Here is a 17339-nt window from a genome sequence, read left to right as displayed (position 1 = left end):
CTTTAAATATTTTGTGCCTGAGATCACTCTGGTAAGGATTTGGGGAGTTTCAAAGTGCTCTTTGAGGCAGATATAACTTTCCTTGCCCCCATCTCTTGACCTGGTGCATTGTGCTGCTGTGTGGTAGGGTTAAACTACTGGGGACAGAATCTCAAATGTTCAGACACCACAACTAAGGCCAGAGTTCCCCTAGAAAAGGTTGGCACCAGCAGCTTCCATGGTGGCACGTTTGGGACAGAAGAGCTCAGCACTTATTCTGGTGCCTAAATGGCCATGGGTGTGTTACTGCATCTTGGAGCTGACGGAATCTCAGGGGCAGATACAGCATTTGTTCCTGTAGTATGCACGTCCATGGCTGTGGCTGGGTGTGTCAGTCATAAAGGCCAGATGTTCCAGCAAAGCAAGAGAAGGTGCAAGGAGCTTTCACACTCCTCTTCAGACTCCTTCACACTCCACAGACGGGGCCAAGTGAGGACAAGGTCATGGCCAAGATCACCTTCTGGCCAGCAGTACTAAGCTCATGTAGGGGATGGTGTATGGCTCCCTGTGAGTCCCATCCCAGTGTACACAAAGCCCCCACAAACATGCTGTCTAAGTTACTCAGAAAATCTCTCCTGCATCCTCTGCTTCCTGATCACTCAGCAGTCCCCTCCTGCTCAGCCTAGAAGCTTTTCCCTCGGACCAGGAGAAGCACCCGGTCATGAATCTGTTTGGTTTTCACACCGTACACAATGGGGTTCATCATGGGAGGAAAGAGGAGGTTGAAATTGGCCAGCAGGATGTGTACGTGCGGGGTGACATAGCGCCCGAATCTGTGTATTGTTGAGGAGAGGACCACTGGTGTGTAGACCACTAAGATGGCGCAAAGGTGGGAGCCACAGGTGCTGAAAGCCTTGAGCTGCTCTTCCTTGGATGCTAGGCTTAAGACAGCCCTTAGGATCTTGACATATGACAGGACAATGAACATCAGATCCAGCCCCACAATGAAGACAGTTACGATGATCCCATAGATGTTATTGAACCTGGTGTCAGCACAGGCCAGCTTCACCACGGCCATGTGCTCACAGTAGCAATGGGAGATGACGTGGGACCCGCAGTAGGGCAGCCTCCTGAGGAGGAAGGGCAGAGGGATCACTAGCAGAACAGCCCGGGCCAAAGCCACCAGCCCAATCTTTGCTATCATTGAATTGGTCAGGATGGTGACGTACTTCAGGGGGTTGCAGATGGCCACGTACCTGTCGAAGGCCATGGCCAGCAGCAGAGTAGACTCCAGGGTGGAGAACGAGTGAAGGAAAAACATCTGCACCAGACAGCCATTAAAGCTGATCTCCCTGGAATTAAACCAGAAGATGCTCAGTATTTTCGGCACGGTGGTTGTGGATAAAACCAGGTCGATGACGGCTAGCATGGCGAGGAAATAGAACATGGGCTTGTGTAGGGAGGGATCTGTCTTGATAACATACAGGAGGATGCAGTTTCCTAGAAGGGCCACGGTGAACATTAAGCAGAAGGGGATGGAGATCCAGAAGTGCAGAGCTTCCATCCCCGGGATGCCTGTCAGGAAGAACACTGATGGATCAGAGCCTGTGCCATTGGGAGATGACAGGTTGCCCTGCAGGAGCATCCTCTGCAAGTTTCACATCAACGTCTGTCCTGTCAATAAAACGTAGGAGATGGTGAACAGACACGATACACATGTGTCTGGCTCATGGGGTGCAACTCCTTTGGGAATGGATGACAAGGTCTGGAGCTGATAGAAACATTGATTGGGTAGTAAATATTGAGGAGCTCAAATTAACGAAAGCCTGGATGCAGGGGTGTAAGTACAAAGTGATAAGATATCAGCTACTGCAGGGCTTTTGATTCTGGCAGGCAAAGGCATAACAAATTCTAGTGGCTGGAAGTCGAAGCCTTCAGAGTGCAAACTGTGAATTAGATGCAACTGTGCTACTGGAACTAAGACGGAATTAACCAGTTCAAGAGAACCATCAGAGGCTTAGTAAGTTCTCCATGGCTTGGGGTCTTTCAATAGAGATTGGATGTTCTCAGAGAGATGGTCTAGCTCAACCATAAGTTACTGGGCTGCATGCAGGAATCATTGGGTGTGTTCTTTGGCCTGTGATATGCAGGAGGTCAGGCTAGATGGCCATGATGGACCCTTCTTGCCTTAAAAATCTACCACTCTATTATTTCAACAGGCCACTTCTATCAGGTCTGGAGTTGGCTCAACACATCAGATCTGTGATGCCAACCCTTTTTTTCTGAAGACTTTCCAATTTTCCCTGTGTGCCTTTGCATTACCTTTTATGTTATCATGAGTGTTTCTTTCAGTGCCATCACCAGAGCACCTGAGTGCTTGGGGGAGACACGATGAACTTCGCACTCCATTTATATCTGCAGTTTCAGATTTCAAATTATATTTTGCTATTTTGGAGCATTAGGGGCTTGTGCAAGATCAACCTGGATTGGCCCCAGACCACAGAACATATCAAGCAAATCAGCCAAACCCAGATAGTTTAGAAATTAGCAAAACCCTTCCCTCCCTCAGACAGCGACCCACCCCATGACTCCTGCACTTGCCCAGGTGAGAAGTTGGGACAGTAGATATGGGCTTTGCAGCATGGTTAGGGTATTTCTGACCAAGGTTGAGTAAAGACTGAATTCCAAGCGAAGCCCCCTGACCCCAGCCTACTACCTCTTACGCTGGGGAGTAGGGAGGGGAGGGGAGGGGGGCAAACTCATTGCCTTTGTTGCCAAGCCCTCTCCTCTCCCCGATCTCTATCACGGCTGACAACACCTCCAGCCTCGCAGTCACTCAGGGCTACAACCTGGCAGAAATCTTTGACCCCTCTGACCTGAGTGTGGAGGGTGTGTCCAAGTACTGTCACGTCACTTTCCATCATGTTCCTAAGATCCTACCCGTCTATCTACACAACAAAAACTCTCCTCCATCTCCAGCTCCTCATCATCTCCAGCCTTGGTTCCGGCAACCTCCTCCACTCTGGTCCACATGGCCCTTTTCACACACCCAAAGCATGAAATCCCTTCACAGGCTCCTTGTCCTCATCCTCAGGGCCCTTCACAGCTCCATCTCCTTACTCATCCACGCTTTTCTCTTCTTGCGTTGTCCCCTATCCCCTCCACTCTGCCAGGGACGGAGCACCTACCTGTCTGCTTCTCCCACACTGCCTCCCTAGCATAGAATAGCCTCCCTGAACCGGCCCCCTCCCCATTCCTGCTTCACACCCATCCTCAATACCCACTCAGCCAAGGAACAATGGACCATTGGGTAGAGCTGATATGCATGTATTTAACATAACAGATGCATTTAATGCTAGGAAAAATGGTCCATATTTTGGTTTGTATTCCTTTATCTCCCCCTCCGTATGTTACAGAGGGCTTAATGTTGATGAAGAAAAGTATCTGTGCGTGCATGTGTGAGTGTGTGTGAGATAGTGTGTGTGTCTGTACAGTGCCTTGCACATTCTGAGTGTTATCTGAAGGTCAATAATTCTCAATATCTAGAGAATGTACAAAATCCCCCCAAACTTCCCAGTCATTTGGTGGAGGAATTTTAACACATGGCTCCTGACTCCATCCCATCATTAGCTCTCAGGGCTTTCCACCTTTGTTTGCACCCACAATGATCTGCCAGCAGGAATGTGGGCACACAGGCCTCTACCCATCTGATTTGTGGGGGCAGCTATTTCTAGGTGCAAATGATGCCTTCAGAACGGAAGGCCAGGTATTAAAAAAAAGCAAGACTCAAATGTAAGCCGCATAGTCTCTTTCACATAAACTGCATTCCACAACCCCTTTCAGAATCCAAGCACCTTAACAATAAGGAACTAGAGCCAACGCTGGAGTTAAGAGCGGTCGTCTAAAGAGCCACTCAGCACCACATTCTCAATCTTGGGTGTTGAAAGTATTTGCCTTTATCTACGCTTGGGCACATAGCTTGATTTTTAGGAGGTGCTGAACACTCATCAGCTCCCATTGAAAACCAGATCACTCGTTTAGGTGAAAACCAGATCATTCATTCCAAATATAGACCATAGCTGCCTAGCGATAGGCACCCAAACTGGATCAGGTGGGGAACAATACAAAACTGCAGATGAAACAGGAAATTAAAATATACAGCAGCAGAATTTGGATCAGGTTTTGAACTTGCCCAGAATGTGGGTGTGTTTGGATCTGAGGTTCTGCTTCACACCCGTCTATGGCTACAGAACAGTACAATTCCTTTGCCCACATGAATCGGATTTCATGGGTGAACTCACCAGAATCCTGCAGTGCTCCCTTCCTTTCCTAGGGCCTCGCTCTCCCTCACGGGCTGTGTGAGGTCCACACGCTCACCCGGAGCTGCCTGCCTTTGGTGGATTTATAGTCACGGTGAGAGAACTCGCCTCCTCCCAGCAGGGGGGTCTCGCAGACCAGCTGGGAATCTCTGCTTCCACTTTCTCCTCCTCACCCATTGCTGGCAGAGAGAGAATTAACTCTTTCTTTTCAGACTTGGGAGAAAAGAAACTGTTCCTGCATCGTGGGAATGAGAGATAGAAAAGACATTTTCGGTTCCTACTAGACCATCACTATGGTACATTCTCCAGTGCTCTGCCCAGTCTCGTTTTAAACAACCCAAGCAATGAACTCTCCGCTACTTCTCTTAGGAGGCTGTATCCACCCCAGGGAGTCCATTAGTGTCCGGAGTACCTTCACTGGCTACGCAAGAGGGTCACCCTGGCTGGACAAGTCAACTTCAGCTGCTTTCTGGCTGAATATTGAACAGTCCGTAGTCACTATGAATACAAGCTAGCTACTGAATGCCACTCACAGGGAGAGGCCTTAGGAGTGCGAAAAGGCAATACAGCCTCAGAGATATTTACCCCGCAGTCAGCCTCCTTATGATATTATTTTTAATTTGTATTGGGATAGTGCTGAGAGGCCTCAGCCTGGAAACCGAGCCCCATCATGCCAGGTGCTGTGCACACGTGTAATGAAAAGGTGCCCTACAGAGTTTCCCATCTGTGCTGGTATTTCAGTTCCCAGGTGTGGTAAACTTTCCGAGAAGAAATCTCACCTCATTTCAGCCCCACACTCCCCTGAGGCATTCAGTAACCCTGTGAACAATGGGGAGACATTCGGTGCAACAAGTGGATCCTCCTGACTATAAATAAGTCTACACTGAAATAAAAACCCCCAAAACATGGCAGCATCTCAGAGCCCAGGTCAATTGACTCCGGCTCGCAGGGTTCAGGCTGCGGGGCTCAAAAGAGCAGTGAAGATGTTCCCGCTCAGGGTGAGTCCAGGCTCTGGGCCTTCCCCCTTCACTGGCTTTCTTGCTCCGCAGGGGAGGGGGTTTTGCCATGGAGACGGACCCTAAGAAGAGGCAGTTTCACGGCAGTGCTGGCACTTCCTGACCGCAGTCCACCTGCCAATATGGCAAGGCAGCCATTCTTGTGAGATTTCAGCTCTTCTGCTTCCATTTCTAGCTAAACCCCAGAAGGGATGAGGTGCAGTGAAAACAAAAAGCAATTCAGTGGGGTGGAGTTCCCTCGGCTTTTCAAAACCTTCAAAAAGACTTGGTTGATTTTTAACTTGGGACCAATATTTGGGGGATTTCTTATCCCTGGTGGAAATTCCAGTAGACTCCATAGGAATCCTTGAACTGGTCTTTCTCCTCCTCTCTCGATGTCTTCTGGTCTGTGTAGACTTTTACTAGTGTCTCTTGGTTTCCACTGGAGGATCCGTAGCTGAAGGAACCAGTAGATCTGTTACAATCTTAGTCTGGTACTTGGAACGAGGTGAAAATTTGCAACAGGAATTTCCATTAGAGATTCCTGCACTCCTGGACTGTATATATGTAGCCAGCACTGAAATGGAGCCATGTATCGATTTGACTGAGACAGTCATTGGGCACCCGCTACACAGCACGCATGGTTAGTGCAGAAAGTGTAGGAGATTGTCACATCCACTATCACATCGCCCACCGGGGGAAATTGAGGCTGCTGGAATGTGAGGATCCAAATTAGAATTCACTCAAGGTACCAGGCTTCTCCCAGCCCCGGTCTTGCTGAACATGAGCTGCTCTAGATACTGCACAGCTATGATAACAGCGTAGGGCAGAGCTATTCTTCCCATTTTACAGCTTGGGAACAGAGAGACTGAGGGACTTGCCCAAGGTCACCTGTGGCCAAGTGAAGAATAGAACAAAGGCCTCCTAAATTACTGCCCTAACCACTGGGCCTTTCTCTCTCTATGGCTACTGTGCTTGTCCTCAGCTGGGAATGTCACCAAGGTGCCAGCTGAGATAGTGGGGTGTGTGTTGCAGAGCGTAGAGTGGAAGGTGGCTAATGGAACCCTAGAGCTCTGCCTTGCATCCACCATCCACCATTCCACAGAGGGGACAGCAACGGAGTTGCAGAATTGTCTGCTTTTCCCTGGTCTAGGAAGTGGGCCCGAGTAGAAATGCCCTTTTCCTGCCACTAGAACATAGCGGTTTATATGCCTTGCCAGGCAGGAACCTAGAAGTCCCCAGACCAGATCCATCTAGTCCAGTATGTTGCCCTCATCGCTGGCCAGTACCTGATGCCGCAGAGGAAGGTTCATGATACCTTGCAGAGGACAGTGTTGGAATGACTTGCCCACAGAAGGTCTCTCCTTCTCCCCCTCAGTTAGTGGCACACATGCGAGAACCCAACAGAAGTTCCCATGTCTCTTTGTTTTTCTGTACGATCTGTGAGGCCTTTGTGTCCTGCAGGCTGAGGCAGCCTCACAGCCAGACGGAAAGGGCAGTGCTTCACTGCATGCAGGTCCCTTCCCCACTTCTGCATGGCACTTCATCTGAATATCTGACTCACGTTTGATTCCTAATATGGAAAGGACCCAACAGCTGCAGCCAAACCACCTCTGGCCATGATCTCCTCATATTGCACAGAACAAGCAGTTCTGAGCTTTTGGGAACCCATCTCTGAATGGATCTCCTGGTGTAGGGCACTGGAGGGTCCACCAATTTGTGAGACCTTTTTGGATTGAGTGTGGGATAGTGTGCTCTGCTGATGTGTATATGCATAAATCAGTGTCCTGCCTCCAGTGCTGACTTATAAGCAATTTGAGCAGGGGAAAAGCACTGTTCTTTGGCCCATGGTCCCAGAATAAATGCAACCTCTCACTCCTCTCCAGTATGCCTTTTGGGGAACTGGGAAGGACGTTCTTGCGGCTAAGGCAGACCAAGGAGAGTTAGGAGATGTGGACTCCGTTTCCAGCAATCCCAAAGACTTCCTGGGCCAGATTCTAATCCCAGCTATTGAGACCAGACTATAGGTCCACACAGGAAAGTCATTTACCCTTTCTGTGCCTCCATTTCCCCACCTGTAAAATGGTGATAATACTGACTTACATTACAGGCTTGTTGTCACTGAAGTTTATAAAGTGCTTCGAGATCCTTAGGGAAAGGTGCTATTTATCCATCCACCCTAACTCTGCCCCTTGTTGCCCTGGATTGGATGGATGTAGTAACCCCAGATGTTGATCAAGCTAATTGCAACCATATTGGGTGCATTCAGCCACCATGAATTAATGAAATAGAACACCACATAGCTAAGTGATAATTTGAACAAGCAGGGCTTCTGGAGACAAGGTCATAACTAGCTGCAGACTTGCAGTTTCTGCTAAGCAGAATGGGAGGGGGGAGAAAAGAGTCAACAAATTGAGACTGAAAGAAAATAAGTAGATAGAGACCATGAGTTTGGGCACCTTTGATAAAGAAGCTTATTATGACTTATTATGACTAAGATTGTTTGTTGATAAGTAGTTGATTGAAGTTAGGAGAGGTGATGACCCACCCCCTATGAGTTGTGTGTTTGGTAAAAGTTAGTTAAAAAAGACTAGATAATAGCGTGTACTTTGGAGCTGTTCTCAGAAGCTATCCTGAGAGATTTTTTCTTGACACGATGCTCCCCGGTGGGGAAGCCACCAGTCATCACTGACCTACTGTCAACTACTCGATGCCATCTCAAATTCTTGGTAATGATATGGGATGTTCTAAATTTATTGCTAGTGTCTGTGGGAGCTTTAATACATTGTCATTGTAAATAAAAGCATGTTTACTTGTATCGATCTTTCATCAGCCAGAAGCACTGTGTTCCCACTGATTTATTCCTGGAGTGAAGCAGTTAAGTTACCACTGCTTTGGGTTCTGAAAACCCTGGGTAATGCCCTCTTAACCAGAAAGGGCACTGATGACTTTATATTCGAACCTAAACAGAGCCCTGAACATGCAGGGACAAGTCTTCAAACATCATAGACACTTTTGCACATGCAGCCCCTCAGTTGTGCAGATCCCCTCATGCAGACATGCCTTAGGGGGTATTTGCACAATTAAACTAGGCACGTACACACACACACACACACACACACCCTAGCACGTCCTCTCTTGAAGATCAATCCCATATCATTAAATAGAGATGTAGCTATTAAGCTCCTGTAAAATAGGAATGGGTTAATTTACTGTTACTATTTGTGGCTATTCCCTACGCCTGATAGCAGATTTTCCTCTGTAATGAAGAAAGGCTCTGAATTCCCAGCTGGGGGAGTAAAGAGGATTTCTTTAAGAGGTATAAATACCCCCAGGCAGGCTGTCCCGGCAGACTGGAGAATCATGCAGATTGTGTGTGACTGTAACATTCACTGAAGGTGAAGAAGACACTGCCAGATCCAGGTGAGTGGGGGCAGTACGGATTTAATCAGGGGCCCTGTTAATGCATCATTTTTAAATGCACTGGAAAACTTTGGGCCAAATCCTGTTCTATGTCACGCTGGTGTAAATATAAAATGGTCCCACTGATTAAAGCAGAGCCACTCCGGATTTACAGCCGTGTCACTGAGCAGAATGTGGCTCTTTATGAATGAACTATTTAATAACATGGGAAAAGGACAATGTGAGAATGGGAAGTGCTCAGAATTCAAGAAACGGATGTGGCCAGAGGGACTATGTGCATCCAGGCAGAATGCCAGAGCTGTGCTGCTGAATGTGCCGGGTACATGCTGCTTCACATGCGGGGAGCTTCATGGGAAAATGCAGGCTAATCATGGGTACAGAGCGCCTGACAAACTGCATCCAAGCTCTCTTCAAACTCCGGCCTTCCGGTGCAGTACTGCTGGGAGCAGCAGGTACAGCCAGACAGAACGAACACTGCTACTAAAGGCACCAGGAGAGGAACAACACACATCTGCTGGGGAATGTATCTGCTGCTTCTAAGCTCGCCTGTCTGCCTGTATAGGAACACATCAGACACCACACACATTCACTAATGGACATAATGGCACAGATGTGCAGTGCAGACCAGAGAGAGAGAGGAAAAAAAAAAGGTTAGCCCTCAGCTCCTGTTCTGCTTTTACTTTTTACCAATTCAGGCAAGGCAACTGGTAAAATCGAATGCTGCAGCCTGCTGCTCACCGGGCCTGCAATTCATTTATTACCCATTTATTACCAAGTGAGTCGGCACTATTTAAAATCCCCAAACATTTTGCATTTAAAAATTGCAAAAATTTTTGCACACACACAATGTGGTGCAGGTGCAGTTAGCTGTGAAAGAGTCCAGTTGTCTGTGGGGAGCTATTGGAACCCACAGTCAAACCTGTCTAAACTGTGCGCAGAGAGACAAGGTGGGGGAGGGAATCTATTTTATTGGACCAACTTCTGTCTGCGGGAGAGAGGCAGAGTTAGGGAAGGAATTTTCTGCCCAGGCCAAGGGGACAGTCCGTGTGGGGAGTGAACCAAAGGGATGGGCTATTTCTGAACTTCCTGCTTTCCAAGGGCAGAAACTGCTTCTCCCGATTGTGAGGGTCTAATACAGCAGGTGCGGGGAAGGGGCTGTGACTGGAGTCCCATGGGGGAGGGGGAGGTGCATTCATAAGGAGAGAGTGAAGCAGTGAACACAAGGAGAAACTGGCTCTAGGACAGCACCCTGGGTACAGCATCTAGTGTGCAACATGCATCTCATGGTGCTTTATTATACACAGCAAGATGTGGTACAATGCCAGGAACCAGTGGGGGTATCAGCGCTGCCCAGGGGATAACTTAATGCCAGGAACAGAGAGGCTGAGAAATGAAGTGGTTTTGCAGACACAGGATACAGGGATGAAGGACGTTCATGGCCGTCCCAGCCAGCTGGCTCTGGCATCTGCACACGCACTGTCCCATTGCAGTCAGGGGGAGCTGTGCTTGCGTACACCAGCTATGGATCCGGCTGGAAGAACTCCAAGCTCACCTAGTTTATTACCCTGCGGGCTCCATTCTTTCTACAATCAAGTCTCAGAGAGAAAAATATCTGGACATTTCCCCAGTAGTGACGTTGAAATAGGTTGCCTTAAACTGCAAACCGCACAAAGTGAACCTGGTAACTGTGCTTTGAAATGTTTCTTGGCCTGTGAGACTGAAATTCTCAGAGCGTTTCGGGATAGGGGATTTATCCTCGGGCCTAGAGCACAAAGTCTATATGATGCTTAAGCACTGGAGGACTTTGCTTCCCTCGTTGTCTAATGAGTTTAAGTCCGTACACTGGGAATTCGGAGACCTGTGTTCTATTTCCCATTCTGTAGCTGACCACGTCCCCGCTCTGTGCCTCAGTTTCCCCACCTGTACAGTTAAGGAGAACAATACTTCCCCTCCTTTGTGAAAGATTTTGAGATCTCTGCCTAAAAAGCACTGTAGATGAGCAGTTATTAAAGTATTACGATCATTGCAACTTTATTAGGCAGACAGATAAATATTGAGAAATTTTATAAGTGCCTGTATACAACTGCTAGAAGTCTAAATACTAGGTGAATGAACTTGAGTGCCCGGTATTAAATGATGATATTGCTATAATAGGCATCGTAGAAATTCGGTGGAATAATAATAATCAATGGCTCACGGTAATACTAGGGTACAACATATTTTGGAATGACAGAGCAGGTTGTGCTGGTGGCGTGTGACAGAAAGCAGAGAGTCAAATATAGTAAAAATCTTAAATGAATCAAACTGTACCATAGAATCTCTATGGATGGAAATGCCATGTTTGAATAATAAGAGTATAGCAGTAGGAATATACTACCGACTACCTGAGCAGGTTGGTGACAGGGATTGTGAAATGCTTCAGGAGAATAGAGAGGCTAAACATACAGAAAACTCAATAATAATGGGGGATTTCTACTAACCCCCCCATTGACTGGGGACATGTCACTTCCGGATGGGATGCAGAGATCAAATTTCTAGGCACTATTAAGGACTGCTCCTTGGAGCAGCTAGTCCTGGAACCCACAAGGGGAGAGGCAATTCTTGATTTAATCCTAAGTGGTGCATCGGATCAGGTCTAAGAGGTGAATACAGCTGAACTGCTCAGTAATAGTGACCATAATATAATTAAAATTTACATCCTTGTGGGAGAGAAATACCAAAGAAGCCCACCACAGTAGCATTTAACATAAAAAAAAGGAAACTAGTTAAACTTCAATTAAAAGGAATAGTCACAAAGATGAAATGCCCACAAGCTGCATGGAAGTTATTTAAAAACACCATACTAGAAGCTCAAACTAAAAATACTAATAAATTCTAAAAAACTAATAAAATACAGTAAGATGACCAAAAAATGCCACCATGGCTAAACAGCAGAGTAGAAGATGCAGTTGCAGGCAAAAAGGCATCCTTTAAAATTGAAAGGCAAAGCATACTGCGGAAAATAGAAAGGAGCATAAATGCTGGAAAGTCAAGTGTAAAAGTATAATTAGTCAGGTCAACAAAGAATCTAAAGAGCAACTAGCTAAAAAGACTCAAAACTAACAGCAAAAAAAGTTTTAAGTACATCAGAAGCAGGAAGCCTGCCAATCAGTGAGACCACTGGATGACTGAGGTGACAAAGGAGCAGTCAAGGAAGACAAGGCCACTGCGGAGAAGCTAGAATAGAATGTTAGGAACCATTAGGAAAGGGATAGATAATAGGTCTATAAAACCAGGACTGGTGTGGATAAAGTGAATCAGGAAGTGTTATTTACTCCTTCATATGACACAAGAACCAGGGGTCACTCAATGAACTCAATCGGCAGCAGGTTTAAAACAAACACAAGGCAGTATTTCTTCACCCAACTCATAGTCAACCTGTGGAACATGTTGGCAGGGGATGTTGTGAACGTCAAACGTCTAACTGGGTTCAAAAAAAGAATTAGATAAGTCCATGGAGGATAGGTCCATCATTGGCTATTAGCTAAGATGCTCTGGGTCTCCCTGTAGCTCTGACTGCCAGAAGCTGGGACTGGACAACACTCAAGGGATGGATCACTTGAACTTGGCCTGTTTTGTTCATTCCCTCTATAGCACCTGGCACTGGCCGCTGTTGGATGACAGGAAACTGGGCTAGATGGACCATTGGTCTGACCCAGTAAGGCCGTTCTTATATTCTTATTACAGTTGTCATCTACACACACTGACCTCAGTTAACTCCCTGGAGATACAGGTTTCCATGGCATAATGCAGGACAAAAGGGCCCCACAAATACAAAGTCCATCTAGAAGATGGCTGCTACAGCCCAGGGTGTGTGAAACCCTACCTCCTCCATGGGGCAGCCCCACAACTAACGCTGCTCCAAAAGTGATGGATGAGGCCTGGGGAGAGTGCTGATTCAGTGCTCCCACAAGGCTCAGCCATCACCCGCCCCTGCCCAGGAGGAGATGCTCTTTACACCCTTCTAAGGCATAGGGGTGACCCCATTTGTGACCCCATCTCAGGGTTCTACTGAACCTTCCATTTCTCTTGCATTTAAACCTTTCTGGGCTGTCAAATAAAGCCATTCAGACATTGGGTTAGTTGTTGTTTCAGGTCCCCAAAACTGGATCTGGGGGTACAGCTGTGGTCCAGCTCTGAGGGGAAGCAGCAGTGAGAAGAGCATAGGGAAAAGGTCCTTGTGCGCAGCTTGAGCAAATCCTGGGAGAGCTGTAGAAAAGATGGCCATTATGAACTGGTTCCTGCGGTGAATGAAGCCGTGGAGGCCCAGGAGCTAGTGGAGGCCGGGGTGACGGGGCTGTAATTCTCCATATGGGAGAAGGCAGACGGGGCATTCTGCATGCACTGGGGTCCAGAGAGGAGCAACCTGCAGCGACAAAGCATTTTCATTACCGACACTAACCCTCCATGTGGTTTCAATTCCAGCCTCCGAAAATGGTCCTAGAAACCGGCCGTGCGCCATGTCATGCTACAATCACTCCACCCCCTCCAGCTTCCTCCTAATGGGCATTCCGGGGATGGAGGCCACCCACTTCTGGATCGCCTTCCCATTCTGTGCCATGTACGTTGTGGCCCTGCTGGGGAACTTCACCCTCCTCTTTGTGATCATGACAGAGCCGAGTCTGCATTTGCCCATGTACTACTTCCTCTGCATGCTGGCCGGCATCGACCTGGTGCTCACCACCTCCACCGTGCCCAAGATCCTGAGCATCTTCTGGTTCCGCTCCCATGAAATTGGCTTCGAGTGTTGCGTGGTCCAGATGTTCTTCATCCACAGCTTCTCTGCCATGGAGTCCGGGGTGCTGCTGGCCATGGCCTTCGACCGCTACATCGCCATCTGCAAGCCATTGCGCTACACCACCATCCTCACCAACACCATCATCACCAAGATAGGGTTGGCCGTCTTTGTGCGGGGCATCGGGCTGATGACCCCCTTGACATGCATGGTCAGTCGCCTGCCGTACTGTGGGCCCAGGGTCATCTCCCATTCCTACTGCGAGCACATGTCTGTGGTGAAGCTGGCCTGTGGGGACATCACGCCCAACTATGTCTACGGGATAATGGCCGCAACCTTTGTGGTGGGCTCAGACTCCATCTTCATCGCCATCTCCTACATCCTGATCCTTCGGGCCGTCATCAGCCTTTCCTCCAGGGATGCGTGCCTGAAATCCTTCAGCACCTGCGGCTCCCACGTGTGCGTCATCCTGGTCTTCTACACCCCGGCGCTGTTCTCCTTCTACACACAGCGCTGGGGCCAGAATATCCCCACGCACATCCACATCCTGCTGGCAGACCTCTACCTCTTGGTGCCGCCCATGCTGAACCCCATCATATATGGAATGAAGACCAAGCAGATCAGGGTCCGGGTGCTGAGGCCATTCTGTCCAAAAGCTGAGGTCAGAATTAACTTCTGCTAAAAATAATTACTTGTGTTCATGGTGATTCTGTTCTTCCGGGTCTTGGCCAGGATTGTCAACCTAGCTGGAAGGGAGGAAGCACCAGAACTTTCATGAGAACATCTTCTTGTGGGATTTCCAGCCCGAGAGTCTCCAAGGTTCCTTTTACACTGAATATCACCAATGCTCCTTTTCCCAACAGCACCTGGTAAAAGACTGTTCCCACCTCAGAGGACAAGTTCTACACATGAATCTCTCTCTCCATCCCTTCATCCATCCCTCCTTCCAACCATCTAGCATCAATCTGCATATCTACCTATCTGTTAGCCTTGAATGGCTGCCCAAATGTGGCTGCTGTTGACTCCAACTAGCACCTCTGTGTGTGTTCAAGCGCAGAATTCCCCCAGATGTATATCGCATCTTTCCACCATAGCTTGCGACTTTACTTGCGCTGTTACATAAAAACTTAACTCGGCTGTGTTGTGAGAGGAAGGCTAAAAAACATCACCCTACATTGCTCAGGGGTGTTTTTTTGTGAATCTCAGCCCTGCAAGTTACTCAGAAGCTGTTTTAAAAAATCTTAACAATGTCCTGACAGTCTCCTTCTTCCACTTGTAATGTCACCTTGTCTCAAACTTTTTGATCACCTGTTTTTTGTGTCTTCCTCACCTTTATGTCTGTTTCGTGACAAAGTTAAAGACTAATTTAAGAGAGAAACTGTATAGTGCACAATATGCACAATCACAAGAGCAATGAAAAATGAAATGATTAAAACGTGCCATTTGGAAATTGTGGGAATAGCGATTGTGTACAAGGCCCATTGCACTATCCCTTGTTATTATTATTAATTAATATTGGTATTTGCACAGGGTGTCTCAGCAGAACTCGAAATGGATATGGAAAGGGGTGAAACCAAAGCTGGAATTAGAAGGTATGAGAAAGCCTTTGTCTCTCTGCCACCCCCCAGTGCTGCACACCAGTATCTGAGCACACTCCTACTCGGTGGATTTAAGAGTCACTTTCCAAGCCCCCGTTGAGGTGAACAAAACTCCATTAATCTTCCCTTCTCTAGCCCTCATTGCTGCTGCTGTATGAGATGCAGGACTCAGTTTTAACTATGATGAATGTCATCAGCTATTCCCACAGGATTTAGGCCAGACAAACGGAAATAGCACCAGACCAGCTCCTCCTCATGCGTCTGTCACATGGAAACCAGCACTAGGAAAATGAGGCCTTTTGGAAGTGGAAATGCTCTGCCTGTAACACACAGGAGAGTAACCCGAGGCACTCAGAACCTGTCTTCCCTGACATCATTATTGTCCCCACTGGTATTCTACTGTCCATCCAACCACATGTTTAATTTTTGATGGATGGTAACATGATGGGACACTCCTGTCAGTCCAGGTTGGGACAATTGATGTGCCTTGAGAATGGGGTCTCAGGAGAGCTGCCTACCATCGGGGAGGGAGGGTATTTCTGTCCAGGCGGAATCTTTAGAAAATGCTCTAAAATATAGATTATTCCAAATATTTTCATGTCTGGAACGTTCTTGACTGTCTGCGGAGGGGGAAGGGCCTCTAGGACAGCTCTCTAATCAGTTCTGGTTATGGAGAAGGCTGCAGAAGGAAAGTGGGATACTCATTCCTGCACGTATCTCATGCTTAATGAAGGAGGAAGTTCCCATCACTGGACGGGTCAGGAAGTGCTGTGGTTGCTGGATAGAGCCTGGCCCTGGGAACTAAGTGCTGGTTGGAGATCCCCAGGTTCGTTAAGTGGATCCCCAATCCTAACCTACATTCCTGAGAATACCCTGCTTGACTCCTACTAGGCCCAGACCCCTTGGTTCCCTCCCACAAGCCCTGAGGAGGCAGGAGTTAGTGCCAGGCAGAAATGCTGCACTCAGCTAAAAACCAACAATTGAATCTGGGCAGAGACGAGCCCTCGGGCAGTGAAAGGGACCATTCAGGGGCCCCTGTGGGGAGTCACAAACACTGTCCTCCCTTCAGCTCCAGCACAAGTACAGAGTCCCCGGTGCCTCAATATACAGCCTAATATTCACTAATGCGACTGAGAGTATGTCTACACTGGAACATAAACCTGGGCTTGAGCCCAGGCTCAGGGCTAATCCCCCGTTGCATTTACACTTTAATTGTGCTAACTCAGGGCTTGGACTCAGGGTCCCAGGACCCTGCAGGGCTGGAGGTTCTGAGTTTGAGTCAAGCTGGGACCCAGGGTATGAGCCCTATTGCTTTGCAGTGGAGCTGCAGCCCTGCTTACCTCATGTCCCAGGAGTCCATTGGAAGTATCCCACAATTCCATGGGACAACTTCCTTAGTCTTTTCTAGCCTAAAAATCTACAAACCACTCTATTGAAAACAGAAGACACCCCCTGACCTCGGACAAACAGCTGCGTTAACCCATTCTCTTCTGATCACCAGTCTGCAAACACACTGTCAGAGAGCCTCTATGCTTATAGAAACTTTCTAATTTTAAGAATAACTGAAATGTACAAACATCAAGAAATGGAACTGTGCACCAACATCGGGTGGATCAGCATTTAACAGTGTTACAGCAGGCGCCAACTGTACAATGTTAACCCTCGCCCCTTTAGTTCAAAAGTTGGCTTTTCTCACCTTTGCCCCTGGGAACTGCAGCAAAGCGAGAGAGGAAATGAATGGCCAATGGCATTTTCAAGTGATAAAATAGCAAGCCATGTCAGTCGCTTGTCAGCCGCCATCAAAGATATGTTTTAATGAGCCCAAGCTTCAAAAAGGTGTGCTCACCACCAACGACCAGAGATGTCCCTTGGGTAGGGCGAATCGGGGCAACCGCTCCAGGGCCCGCGCTTTGGGGGGCCCCATGGGCCGGTGTGATTGGCCGGTGTGGTCGGTCCCAGAAGACAAATCCGTCACTTCCACCCCGGGCCCCGTACCCCACTAGGGACGGCCCTGCTCACGACTGTGACTGGCAGTGTGAGCAGAATCCTCAAAGCTCTCCACACGTTAGGAGAAGTGTCTTTCAGCTCTGCATCATGAATGAATTGGAGAACTTGGAGTGGAGAGCGCTTCCCATGTACCAAAATGTAATGGATGTTGTTCAATTCAACATAGAAGTCTTTATCACTGATGTCCGAGCATTTCCCATGTGCCAGCGTCCATTGAAGTTCCGTATGATTGTTCAAGAGTGTT

The 17339-nt window shown here is 47.9% G+C and overlaps 2 protein-coding genes across 2 annotated transcripts; one reads left to right on the top strand and one right to left on the bottom strand.

The window, feature by feature from the left end:
* Positions 1-661: 661 nt before the first annotated feature.
* LOC120387129 (olfactory receptor 52K1-like) lies at positions 662-1624 on the bottom strand. Its single transcript, XM_039507358.1, has one exon. The coding sequence runs from the start codon at positions 1622-1624 to the stop codon at positions 662-664; it is 963 nt and encodes a 320-aa protein (XP_039363292.1).
* An 11591-nt stretch (positions 1625-13215) lies between these two features.
* On the top strand, positions 13216-14363 carry LOC120381269 (putative olfactory receptor 52P1). Its single transcript, XM_039499456.1, has 2 exons — positions 13216-14129; positions 14354-14363. The coding sequence occupies exons 1-2, from the start codon at positions 13216-13218 to the stop codon at positions 14361-14363; spliced, it is 924 nt and encodes a 307-aa protein (XP_039355390.1).
* Positions 14364-17339: the final 2976 nt, after the last annotated feature.

This window comes from Mauremys reevesii, linkage group 1 (genome assembly GCF_016161935.1).
Source record: "Mauremys reevesii isolate NIE-2019 linkage group 1, ASM1616193v1, whole genome shotgun sequence".
Taxonomy (NCBI): domain Eukaryota; kingdom Metazoa; phylum Chordata; order Testudines; family Geoemydidae; genus Mauremys; species Mauremys reevesii.
Note: the sequence above shows the minus strand (reverse complement) of the source record. Positions and strands in the feature narration are given on the sequence as shown.

Excerpts from the sequence above, each read along its gene's own strand:
- LOC120387129 (XM_039507358.1), bottom strand. The coding sequence starts at position 1,624 with ATGCTCCTGCAGGGCAACCTGTCATCTCCCAATGGCACAGGCTCTGAT.
- LOC120381269 (XM_039499456.1), top strand. The coding sequence starts at position 13,216 with ATGTCATGCTACAATCACTCCACCCCCTCCAGCTTCCTCCTAATGGGC.